The 13710-nt window shown below is 39.0% G+C and overlaps 1 protein-coding gene across 1 annotated transcript in view; it reads right to left on the reverse strand.

The window, feature by feature from the left end:
- Positions 1-13710, reverse strand: part of CCDC148 (coiled-coil domain containing 148) — a 633004-nt gene that overhangs the window by 318439 nt on the left and 300855 nt on the right. Inside the window, exons 6-8 of the mRNA XM_053698320.1 lie at positions 8990-9153; positions 1072-1167; positions 797-978 (exon numbers count right to left, since the gene is read on the reverse strand). Coding sequence (XP_053554295.1) covers positions 797-978; positions 1072-1167; positions 8990-9153 — 442 coding nt within the window. The remainder of the gene's footprint in view (positions 1-796; positions 979-1071; positions 1168-8989; positions 9154-13710) is intronic.

Consider the following 13710-nt stretch of genomic DNA (forward strand, 5'->3'; position numbering starts at 1 on the left):
TAAAACCGTTTTAAAGAATCAAATATTATGCCATCTGCTAGAATCCTTTAGTTATGTTACATTAATTTCTTTTGTATGCAGATTTTTTCACTTCATACTCAGAGATCTCAATAGACCCCCTTGTATAGATGGTTAATAGTTTGGCCCTACCTTGGTTTCATACAGATAGTGCATAAATCCAAAAAGTCAATTTTAAGGTTTTGCAATAATCTTGTAGAAGTAGTGTATTATATTGTCTCAATGATAACTGAGAGGGCTGTGGTGTTGATACAAAATCCCCAAATTGCTGCTCTTTAGCATGCTGCCCTAACCTACCACCCTTGCAGTGTAACATATTGTATCAACTCAAGACCCTCTAACTAGGACAACCAAAAAGGATCCTCTTACTGTAACTTCTACTATATCTGCCCAATTAAAAAACTATGGGGCTTCCAAAACCTTAATGATCACTTGTATGTGGTCATAAAACTGAAGGGAAGATTCTAAGGGCCTTCCCCAAACAAAAAAGCCAAAGAAAGGGGTACTGCCCCTTAAGCAGAGATGACCAAGTGATCTCCAAACAACCCCGACACGTAGAACCTCTTAAACACTGTGACTACCTTCATTGCAAGTCAGCATGAGACCACCTAAAGGACAGTAACCTGTTTTTCTATTAAACAAGTAAATAAATGTTTCTAATTCATTGTTGTTTTAACTGCACAGCTTAGACAAGAAAATGTGTTTATAAGAACCGACATAAAGAAGAACCTCACACTAACACATGCACACTACACACGGATCGAAACAAAAGACTTACCTGTCTATCTCTTTTGATTGGCTGTCAAGCTCTTGTAAATGAGAGAAATAATCTTCAGCAAGTTGCTGAAAATCCAAAATTAAGGAAGATTTTAATTCTAGATAAGGACATTCTAATTCCTGTAGAACTGATGGGACTTCCATAAACAGATATGAGGCTTCTTCACATGATTCTATTAATGTCTGAAAGAAAACATTTGTTTGCAAGTGAAATAAAAAATATAATTTCCTTTGCCTCATGCTTATGAAAATATTTCAAAAAAGAATTAATCTTACCTGAGCTTCAGACTTTTTAAGATCTTCTTCTAATGACAACTGTTCTTCAGCAAGTTTTTCAATCAGTGCATTTTGCTGCTCCTTTACAATTTCTACCTGTATTTCATATTTCAATAAGAAAAATTAATGTTTCAGAATATACTGTATCCTCTTATTGCTAATACTGCCTGCAAGGAAGCGTGCGCGTGTGTATGTGTGTGCGTTAAAATAAAAGGCGTTATCTCCACATTCTTTTATTTTTAACTTTGATAAATGGCACAATGTATATAATGTTTAACATTTATTTTATGGAACTTTGAGGCATATTGCTACCTATTAGAAAAGCTTTTTGCTCAGGTGATAAAACGGTTTTCAAATTCAAATAATCAAAAACAAAATTGATGCTTACCTGATAAATGTATTAATTTCTTGACATGGTGAGTCCACGGATCATCAGTAATTACTGTTGGGAATATCACTCCTGGCCAGCAGGTGGAGGCAAAGAGCACCACAGCAAAGCTGTTAAGCATCACTTCCCTACCCACAATCCCCAGTCATTCGACCAAAGGAAAGGAGTGAAAGGAAGCAACACAAGGTGCAGAGGTGCCTGAGGTTTACATAACAAAAAACTGTCTGAAAAAAACAGGGTGGGCCGTGGACTCACTGTGTCAAGAAAAACATAAATTTATCAGGTAAGCATACATTTTGTTTTCTTTCTAATGACACGGTGAGTCCACGGATCATCAGTAATTACTGTTGGGAACCAATACCCAAGCTAGAGGACACAGATGATAAGGGAGGAACAAGACAGTGCACCTAAACAGAAGGCACCACTGTTTGAAGAACCTTTCTCCCATAAGAAACCTCAGCCGAGGCAAAAGTATCAAATTTATAGAATTTTGAAAAAGTATGTAGAGGACCAATTTGCAACCTTGCAAATCTGTTCTACAGAAGCTTCAACAGCCCTCGTGGAATGATCCGTGATTCTCTCAGGAGGCTGCTGTCCAGCAGTTTCAAAGGCAAAACAAATTATACTCCTCAGCCACAGAGAAAGAGTAGTAGCCGTAGCTTTCTGACCCTTGCATTTCCCAGCGAAAACGACAAACAAAGCAGAAGACTGACGATAATCCTTAGTCGCCTGCAAATAGAATTTCAACGTATGCACCACATCTAGGTTATGCAGTAAACGCTTCTTATGAGAAGAAGGATTAGGACACAAAGAAGGAACAATGATTTCCTGATTAATATTCCTATCCGGATGGAGTTCCCACTACCCGGGATGAAAAGTCTGTCGGCTCAGAAAATCAGCTTCCCAATTGTCCACTCCTGGAATGTGGATAGCAGAAAGACAGCAGCTGTAGGTCTCCGCCTACTGAATAATTCTGGCCACCTCTTTCATGGCCAAGGAACTCCGAGTTCCTCCCTGGTGGTTGATGTAAGCCACCGATGTTATGTTGTCCGACTGCAACCTGATAAACCAGGCTGAAGCTAACTGAGGCCAGGCCAGTAGAGCACTGAAGATCGCTCTCAGCTCTAGGATGTTAATGGGGAGATCTGACTCTTCCCGAGTCCATAGACCCTGAGCTTTCAAACAAGCACCAGACTGCTCCCCAACCCAGCAGGCTGGCATCTGTGGTCACAATCACCCAGGAAGGTCTTCAGAAGCAAGTTCCTTGGGAGAGGTGATCCTTAGACAACCACCACGGAAGAGATTCTCTTGTCGCCTGATCCAGATCTATTCATGGACACAGATCCGCATAGTCCTTGTTCCATTGCCTGAGCATGCACAACTGCAGAGGTCTGAGATGGAACCGAGCAAATGGAATGATGTCCATGGCATCTACCATCAGACCAATTACCTCAATACATTGAGCCACTGACGGCCGAAAAGAGGACTGAAGGGCAAGGCAAGAGTTTAAAATCTTTTTCTTCCTGACCTCTGTCAGAAATATCTTCATTTATAGGGAGTCTATTATGGTCTTCAAGAACACTACCCTTGTAGCCGGAACAAGGAACTTTTTCCCAGATTCACCTTCCAACCATGGGAGCAAAGAAAAGACAACAAGATCTCTGTATGAGAGTTTGCTTGTTGAAAAGACGGCGCCTAAACCAGAATGTCACCGCCAACAGATACTCCAGAACCTTTGAAGAGCCACAAACTGGAAGTGCTTGTCTAGAAAAGCGAATCTCAGAAACCTGTGATGGTCCTTGTGTATGGGAACATGAAGGTACGCATCTTTTAGAACTGACCCTCTTGAACCAAGGGAAGACTAGAACATATAGTTTCCATCTTGAAAGATGGTACTCTAAGAAACTTGTTTAGACATTTAAGGTCTAAAATTGGTTTGAAAGTTCCCTCTTTCTTGGGAACCACAAACAGATTGGAGTAGAATCCTAAACCCTGTTCCAGTATTGGAACTGGAACTATTACTCCCAGGGCGGACAGGTCCTCGACACAGTTTAAGAATGCCTCTCTTTTTATCTGGTCTACAGATAATCTTGAGAGAAGGAACCTGTCCCTGGGAGGAAAGGTCTTCAACTTTAGTTTGTATCCCTGGGATATGATGTCCACTGCCCAGGGATCCGGAACATCCCGAATCCAGGCTTGAGCTAAAAAGAAAGTCTGCCCCCTACAGGATCTGCTCCCGGATCGGGGGCAGGCCCTTCATCCTGACTTTGAATCATTTGCAGGCTTGTTCCAGGACTGACTGGACTTCCAGGAAGGCTTGGACTGCTCCTGCTTGGAAGAGGGGGGAGGCTTACCTCTGAAGTTTCGGAAAGGAACAAAAATTACACCCTGTTTATTTCTCTTATCCTGAGTGAGGAACTGCCGTTTTCCTCCTGTAATATCCGAAATAATTTCAGCCAAACCCGGCCCAAACAAGGTCTTACCTTTGTAGGGAATCGCCAAAAGTTTGGATTTAGATGAAACATCCGCAGACCAGGGCTTCAACCATAGGGCCCTGCAAGCTAGTACAGCAAAACCAGAAATTTTTGCTCCCAACTTGATGACTTGTAAGGAAGCATCTGTAATAAAGGAATTGGTTAACTTAAGAGCCTTAATCCTGTCCTGAATCTCCTCAAGAGGAGTATCTGTCCGAATAGAATCAGACAACGCATCAAACCAGCAAGCTGCAGCGCTGGTGACAGTGGCAATACATACCGCAGGCTGCCATTGGAGACCCTGGTGAACATACATTTTCTTTAGTAAAGCCTCCAACTTCTTACCCATTGGATCCTTGAAAGAACAACTATCCTCTATTTGAATAGTAGTCCTCTTAGCCAAGGTGGAAATCGCTCCTTCTACCTTAGGAACCGTCTGCCACAACTCCTTAATGGAATCAGCTATAGGAAACATCTTCTTGAAAATAGGAGATGGAGAAAAAGGAATACCAGGTCTCTCCCACTCCCGTGCAATAATCTCTGTTGCACGGTCTGGAACAGGGAAAACCTTCACCACAGAGGAAACATCAAAGCATTTCTTAATCTTACTGGACTTCTTAGGATTGACTACGACCATCATGTCGGAGTCGTCCGAGGTAGCCAAAACCTCCTTAAATAGCATATGTAGGTGTTCTAGCTTAAATCTGAAGGATACCACTTCAGCATCAGAGGAAGGAATTATACTATCTAAATCTGAGATCTCACTCTCAGACGCTACCGAAGTATCTTCGTCCTCAGACTTCTGAGAAGAAATACCCTGGGAAGCCACAAACAGATCAGAAACCTTAATTACTAATTCCTTAAGTTTCCTTTATTCCCTTTTTGTAACATGGGAAAAGCAAATAATGCGTTAGATATCGCAGAGGATACCTGGGTAGCAATGTCCTGCAGAGAAAATCCTACCGGATTGTGAGAGGAAACGCAGGGTACTGCCTGTGGAAACTGAACAGATTGGGACGCCTGAGGAGAAAGCTGCGGCATATCTACTTCAGGAGACACCTGAATAGCATCCGCCTTAGCTAATGGTGGCTCAAAATCAAAAATATTTTCTCTATAACTTAAAGTTCTCTCTATACAAGAGAAACACAAAGGAACTGGGGCTTCCACCTGAGAATGATAACAAAGCTGACATGTAACAGTCTGTAAGGCTTCTTGGTCCATTTTAATAAAATTGAGAAGAAATTTTTTTTACTTTATTTATTTTTACTTAAGAAAAAATACTGCACCTTTAAATAGTGTTTAAACATTGTCTAAATCACACTAGCTCTTTAAAACCAAAAAACCCTGGCACCCAAAAACCTCAGTAGCTTTACTGAGGTGCCTACCTGTCCTGCAGCCTGAACTGATATCGCCAACGATCTGAACCATACTCGCAAAGGAAGCACTAACAACGAAGCTGACAACTGCGTCATACACAGCAGCCAACAGAGCCCCAGAAAGCACGCCAACAGGATTACCCACTCCCTAGCAGGGAACCTCCCCCTTTTAGTAAAGAGCAGACCCGCAGGCATAACGGCGCAGAGTATCCTAAAACACACTCGTAAAACACGATTCTCAGAGAATAGTACACTATGTTATTCAAGCAGAACCATACAGCTCAGATCCTAACCGTACTGTAAAATACTGAGCCACCAAAATTAAATTGTCCCCAACATAGTCCACAGTGCCCTGGCAAACTGCCTGTTAAAATTAACCCCTTCTCTACTGGGTGAAAATAAATGTCCCTTTTAAGCAGCACCTATTTGCAGAAGTGCAGAAGCGTACTCAGGCTTTCTAAATAGGGCAGGAAAATATTGAGAAATCGCAGTTAGGATTGTTCCTCACAAGTTCCCAAGTGCTCAAAAGCCACCACTGAAGAGACTGACATGGGCTATGGCTAGACTCCAGAAAAGATCAGAGCAAACCTGCTCTGCTTTAAAATAATAAAATCTTGATTGAAGAAAACTTCTTATCAGACACCTAAACTTCACATCCTCCTTGCACTGCAGGCAAAGAGAATGACTGGTGATTGTGGGTAGGGAAGTGATACTTAACAGCTTTGCTGTGGTGCTCTTTGCCTCCTCCTGCTGGCCAGGAGTGATATTCCCAACAGTAATTACTGATGATCCGTGGACTCACTGTATCATTAGAAAGAAAACTTATTTTTCTAATGGTTTCACTTGATTTCTAACCATGTTAACTTAAATAATTTGCATTGAAAGGTCTTGTCAGCAATAGTTAAGTCAATCAGAAGGCACTTTTTGCACCAGTTTTAAAGTTTTATTAGTTTTCTAGTTCAGCAGTCTTAACAACATTTTCATGCTGTACAACTGAGTAAGAACCACTATTTTCCTAAATTATAAAATACACTTAAAGTGATTGTAAACTTGAGCATAGTCACTCAAGTCATAGGAAAGAATTTAAAAAATGAATGAGACTTTCATTCATCATATGTGTAGGATATACCTATCTTCTGATATTTTCAGCTTGTAATGCCAGAACGGTAAGCGCCGTTCCTCCACCCGCCATATTTGTTAATTGATTGACAGATGACTCATTTGCATTCCACTAATTATTGTTTTCCCCCCGGGGCATGTGGGGGAACCAATGATTAGTGGATTGCAGATGAGTATCAGAAGATAAGTATATTCTACACATTTCATGAATAAAAGTCATTTTTGAAATTCTTTCCTATGACTTTGACGACAATGCTCTAGTTTACAATCACTTTAAATGTGCATTTAAAAAAAAAAAGTTTTTGTTTTATTGCTTTTTTCCTTCTGAAATCAATAATTGGTGGGAGATTTAATGTAAAGTAATACTCTAAAGCAGCAGACATGTGTTGAAGGTGTTATAGTTGGTAGAGTTATTAACAATGATGGAAATATAATGGCAGAGGAATCAGAAAAAGCTCAGTTTTAGATATATTACACACATATATATATATATATATATATATATATATATATATATATATATATATATATATATACATTATATATTAGATGGGAGACCAAACAGCCAGAGACCAAATTTGAAACTTATAGACATTCTACAACAATTCTACAACAATCTGAAGGAAAATGGATTTTCTAATGGATTGTTTAACAATGATCAAATTGTTCCCCCTGCTGTTGCAACATAAATACATTTGAAACACAAGTGATAAATGATTGATCACAGTGTTTTCTAATGGATTGGAAGGTTCTGAATTATAAAACATTACAAAAAGCCATACACTTGAAATGGTAATTCTGATGGTGTGGAATGGAGGTTTGTTATTCAAAAATATATATGTAAATAAACTATGATATATGTTTCAACATAAACAAATGATAAATTAACCTATTGTATGGGAAATTTACATTTGGTATTTTTTTCTTTCTAATTAAATATGCCATAGTGGAAGGAGCCCAGAAATGCGTTGTGTTGATTGAGTTCCTGATCAGGCAAGTAGTGTTCTCTTTCCATATATTTTTTTTTACATACCCATTGCTTTTATTTCTATGTAAACATTACACTTTGTATCAATTTATACAATTACTACATTTTACTGATTTACATATAAAGATAAAATAGTTTTATTTACCAGCGCTGTCCATATAGGGGTACATCTACCATCCATTTACCATGCAGGCAGACAGGTTCACAACAAATGTTTCATTGCAAGGTAAAATTTAACATTACACAAGATGTTTCTTGAGCAATGCCGTCCCCTGCTCTGGTTCAACCAATTGCGCTAGAGCAGGGCATGTAAATTACCCTGAATGAGCGAGTGTCGGGGTGATTGAACTCACCACTTCTGAGGTGGCGGAGGGGAATAAAAAAAAAAGTTTTGGCTTCTTAAAGTGAAGGTCAATTTTCATGTGAAAGTGCCGGTTTTAAAAAAAAATATATATATATTAAAAACAGGGGCACTTTCATTCATGAAAATTGACATGGCACCATGTTTTAAAAATACTTACCTTGTTCTTCTGAAATGCCAGATCACCGTTCTGAAACGATGCCCCACCTGCTTCTTCCTGGTTTACTTACCCAGCAATGACGAAACCGGCTTCCTCCATTCACGGCGTTGCCTCAGGCAATGATTACCCCGGGGTGGAAGCAGTGATTGGATGATGCTGGAATCGTCATTGCTGATGTATGAAGAGGCTTGCAATGGGCTGGTGAAGCACTGGAGCGGCTTCAAGAAGAAAAGGTAATTATATTTTAAAAAAACAGATGAAATGTCAATTTTCATGAATGAAAGTGCCCTTGTCTTTAATAGTTTTTTTTTTTTTTTAAAAACCGGGCACTTTCACATGAAAATTGACCTTCACTTTAAATATGAGCAGCAGGTTTGCTAAATGCTGCAAATTTACCCCATAGTCTTGATATAAATACACTTATTTTACAAAAGCAGCGGCTAGGAAATATACTACTGTTAGTAGCATGCAAGACTGTCATTATACTGGGCACTCTTTATATTAAAGGACGTTTTGTCTTCTTGAATACAAGACTGTGATTATACTTGGCACTTTATATGAAAAGAAGAAGTTTTGGCTTCTTAAATATGTGGGGGAGGCTCGCATAATCACAAAACCGAAAAAGCTGCAAATATAACCCATAGCCTTGATATAAACTTCCTTTACGATAGCAGCGAGAAGGAAAGTAGCATACAGGACTGTCATTATACTGGACACTCTCTTTATATATTTTTTTATTTAAAACAAATGTAATAATTGCATGCTCTATCTAATCCATAATAGTTTAATTTTGATCTGACTTATATTGAACTTGTTTATGAAAAAAATGTCATAAAAATATGGCCAGGTTATTGCAAGGAAGTATAAACATTATTTAGACCAAAGTTGTTCTATGTAAGGTGAGGAAAGGGTTATTTCTATTAATGTAAAATTATATTTATTTTCATTCAGTTTAGCACTGTGAACTACTTCAAGAGAATTACCATTTTTATGCAGAGCAATATTATATAAATACATAAGTGTAATTGTGTGAATGAAAATAAAATACCAACCTGCTGCATAATATTCTCAGGATCAAAGTCATTTTGCATTTGAGACTGGTGTAAAGAATGATATTGCAGCTCACAAATCCTGTGTTTTAAATCGCCCCTCAGCTGCCAGATGGGATGTACTGTGCATGCGTTATATCGCTCTCTATCCTCAGATAATTGCCGCTCTGCTTCCAAACAGAAAGTGTTACCACTTAATAGCAAGTAAAATATTAAGCTCTGTCTTTTCTGCCAAATAGGGCCTTGGTCTATTGCTGAATAAAGCTTTGAGGCACTCATGGGACAAAAGTGGCTAGGATGAAATATAGTAGATAAAATGTATGGGAAAAAAAGCTTTTTTTATCCTTAAATTGTATCTACAAGATTTAATCTTTCTAGAACAGTGTTATCCAACCTAAAACCTATGGAGTCCAACGAATGCCTAATCTGCCCTCCCCCTACACATTTCCCAACCTCACATTAGACATCTACTTACAGCTATTTCTGAAACAGGCGTATTTTTATCTATGTCAGGGTTTGTGTGGATATATGTAGGTTTGTAATGTTTATTATAATAACAAGTACAAAATGGTGCATTTAAAGGAACTGTAAACACCTTGAGATTTGTATATAAAATGTTTAGTTATGCATTATTTAACAACTCTGCAATATACTTTAATTATTTATTTTGCCCCTTTTTATGTTATTTAGCTCTGGAAATTGAGGATTTTCTAATTCTCAGAATTGAAATTGCACCCTGCTGACTTCTTAAAGTGCCATAAAACATTTTGAGTTATGTGCATATTATAAAAGGGTCAACTGAGGTAAAACAGTGTGTGAAAAAAGTGTAAAAAAAGCTTATAAGTATTTTTAAAAAAAAATCCAAAAATCTGCAAAATTACATACACTTTAATGTTGCCAAGTGTAGCCTGCTCCCCCCCCTTATCAGTGTCCTACTCCAAACCGTGTGCTATCATATAACAAAGTGTGCATGTGAGGATAATTACTGCAAGCAATGGGGGGGGGGGTTGATTAGGGAGGGCAGGTACTGCTATTGTTTGTTGCCAAGAGGTTTGCTTGTTTCCATGGGGATAATGTCACATGCTTTGTGAAAGCTTCAGCATTATACTGTGCACTGCTTTAGTCAGGTCCAATGTGACTCTGTCCCCTACCATGCATGTGTGTATTTTGCAGAAGCTATGGGGACTATTTATCAAATGCCTGTCCGACATGATCCGATCAGCGGATCATGTCCGACAGACATCGCTGAATGCGGAGAGCAATACGCTCTTGTGAACTGCTGGTGCAACGCCGCCCCCTGCAGATTTGCGCGGCCGTTAGCAGCGTATTTGCTCAGGTTGATTTCTGGCAATCGCTGTCCGCCACCTCAGAGCAGGCGGATAGGTTATGGAGCAGCGGTCTTTAGACCGCTGCTTCATAACTGGTGTTTCTGGCGAGCCTGAAGGCTGGCCAGAAACATGGCCCTTCAAGCTCCATACAGAGCTTGATAAATGGGCACCATGGTCTAGATAGTACCTTCCATATATGGAAATGCCCAGGGGGAGCTTGCTGCAAACAAAACTATGCCTAAATTAAAGGGGTTAATATGGGGGTTAAAACAGAAAGCATTTTGCAGGTAAGCTTTGGCTGCATTATATATTTAGAAACTTATGTTAGTTCATACTGTTTTATGTCCCTTTAAGGCTAACCCTGCCATACTGTATATCGTTCCCTAATTGGCTTTAGCTGAAAGCAACTGCAAAACAATGTACAGGTGGCCCTCGTTTTACAACGGTTCAATTTACACCGTTTCAGAATAACAACCTTTTTTTCCAGTCATGTGACTGCTATTGAAAAGCATTGAAAAACAGTGCATTGATTAAAATAGCCAGTAGTTGGAGCTGTCCGCTTCTGTTGCAGCAAAGCCAAGCAAGCTGAAATTAATCAGTTTAACCAGACCTGAGCTATAGAGCATATTTCAAAGGAACAAGATCTTCCTGTCTATAGATCAGTCCAGATTGGAATGCATAGAAAGAACTGTTTGCAGAAAATGCAAGTGAAGTCTGTGTTGTGTGATTATTTTATTAAGTTTATAATGCTGTTTAGCAAATGTTTTTGTTCATTTAACTTAGTTTAATTATATATTCTGTGTTGTGTGATTATTTTATTAGGTTTATAATGCTGTTTAGCATTTAAAGTCTTCATTTCAAAGTTTAAAAATAATGTAATAGGTGTTACTTATGACAATTTTGAGAGGGGCCTGGAACCTATCTCCCTCACTTCCCATTGACTTACATTATAAACTGGGTTTCAATTTACAACGGTTTCGATTTACAACCATTCCTTCTGGAACCTAACCCCGGCGTAAACTGAGGGCTATCTGTACTTTATATAAACATTATGCCAGTGGCTAGCCCTAAGTTGTCTGCCGAGTCCATATTGGATTCTCCAAATAAGGCAAATGGTGGTTGAAGTTTGACTATTGATAAACAACGGATGTATAAAGGATGTTAATTTGACTTGACTGTTATTCTAACAAATACGGCAATGATGGGTGGAGTTTGGTTATTGATAAACAACTGCAAAAAAAGGCCAAAGCCAAAAGTAGTTTCTGTCCTCCAACCTGACACCCAGAGGAGAACTGTCTGTGCATGCACTCACCAGTAACGTGTGTTCAAGGCAGAATGAGATCATAAAATGGAATATGATAACGGGGTGGTGGAGAGCACGGTGGACACATGATACATTTTAGTTATTTTGGCAAACTTTAAAAAAAAAATTAAAAATGCTTCATTTATTACTGTGACACTTTATTTTACAAACTTCTCTCTCACATAAGTATCTTCCAATTTATGTATTTAATGGTACCTGTTTTATGTCACTTCAAGTATATTAAAAGATATGATAAATCTGCAATAATAATAATAATAATAATTGGAGGGTAGAAGGTTCTGAGTTATATGCAAAAACATTTCCTTATAGAAAGGACTGTTGATTTATGGAACAAACTTCCAAAAACTGTAAGGAAATTCAAAACTACCTGTAAGGTATGTAAAGATTCCTGATTAAACACTAACGGCTAGATTTAGAGTTCTGCGGCCAAAGGGGTGCGTTAGCTATGCATGCTTTTTTCCCCCCGCACCTTTTAAATACCGCTGGTATTTAGAGTTCACAGAAGGGCTGCGTTAGGCTCCAAAAAAGGAGCGTAGAGCATATTTACCGCAACTGCAACTCTCGATACCAGCGGTGCTTACGGACGCGGCCAGCTTGAAAAACGTGCTCGTGCACGATTCCCCCATAGGAAACAATGGGACAGTTTGAGCTGAAAAAAAACCTAACACCTGCAAAAAAGCAGTGTTCAGCTCCTAATGCAGCCCCATTGTTTCCTATGGGGAAACTCTTCCTAAGTCTGCACCTAACACCCTAACATGTACCCCGAGTCTAAACACCCCTAACCTTACACTTATTAACCCCTATTCTGCTGCCGCCACTATCGCTGACCCCTGCATTTTATTATTAACCCCTAATCTGCCGCTCCGTACACCCCCGACCCCTATATTATATTTATTAACCCCTAATCTGCCCCACACAACATCGCCGCCAGCTACCTACAATAATTAACCCCTAATCTGCAGACCGGATCTCGCCGCTACTCTAATAAATGGATTAACCCCTAAAGCTAAGTCTAACCCTAACCCTAACACCCCCCTGTGAACTTAGTTCTTTTTTATTTTTTTGTACTTTACTTAGTTTATTTAATTGTATTTATTTGTAGGTATTGTATTTAATTAATTTATTGATAGTGTAGTGTTAGGTTTAATTGTAACTTAGGTTAGGATTTATTTTACAGGTAATTTTGTAATTATTTTAACTATTTTAGCTATTAAATAGTTCTTAACTATTTAATAGCTATTGTACCTGGTTAAAATAATTACAAAGTTGCCTGTAAAATAAATATTAATCCTAAAATAGCTACAATATAATTATAATTTATATTGTAGCTATATTAGGGTTTATTTTACAGGTAAGTATTTAGCTTTAAATAGGAATAATTTATTTAATAAGAGTTAATTTATTTCGTTAGATTTAAATTATATTTAACTTAGGGGGGTGTTAGTGTTAGGGTTAGACTTTAGGGGTTAATACATTTATTATAGTAGCGGTGTGGTCCGGTCGGCAGATTAGGGGTTAATAATTGTAGGTAGGTGGAGGCGACGTTGGGGGCGGCAGATTAGGGGTTAATAAATATAATATAGGGGTCGGCTGTGTTAGGGGCAGCAGATTAGGGGTACATAGGTATAATGTAGGTTGCGGCAGTGTACGGAGCGGCAGATTAGGGGTTTAAAAAAATATGCAGAGGTCAGCGATAGCGGGGGCGGCAGATTAGGGGTTAATAAATATTATGTAGGGGTCGGCGGTATTAGGGGCAGCAGATTAGGGGTACATAGGGATAACGTAGGTGGCGGCGGTGTACGGAGCGGCACATTAGGGGTTAAAAAATTTTAATAGAGTGGCGGCGATGTGGGGGGAGCTCAGTTTAGGGGTACATAGGTAGTTTATGGGTGTTAGTGTACTTTAGAGCACAGTAGTTAAGAGCTTTATAAACCGGCGTTAGCCCAGAAAGCTCTTAACTACTGACTTTTTCTGCGGCTGGAGTTTTGTCGTTAGATTTCTGACGCTCACTTCAGCCATGACTCTAAATACTGGCGTTAGGAAGATCCCATTGAAAATATAGGACACGCAAA

Source organism: Bombina bombina, chromosome 1 (assembly GCF_027579735.1).
Source record: "Bombina bombina isolate aBomBom1 chromosome 1, aBomBom1.pri, whole genome shotgun sequence".
In the NCBI taxonomy this organism is placed as follows: domain Eukaryota; kingdom Metazoa; phylum Chordata; class Amphibia; order Anura; family Bombinatoridae; genus Bombina; species Bombina bombina.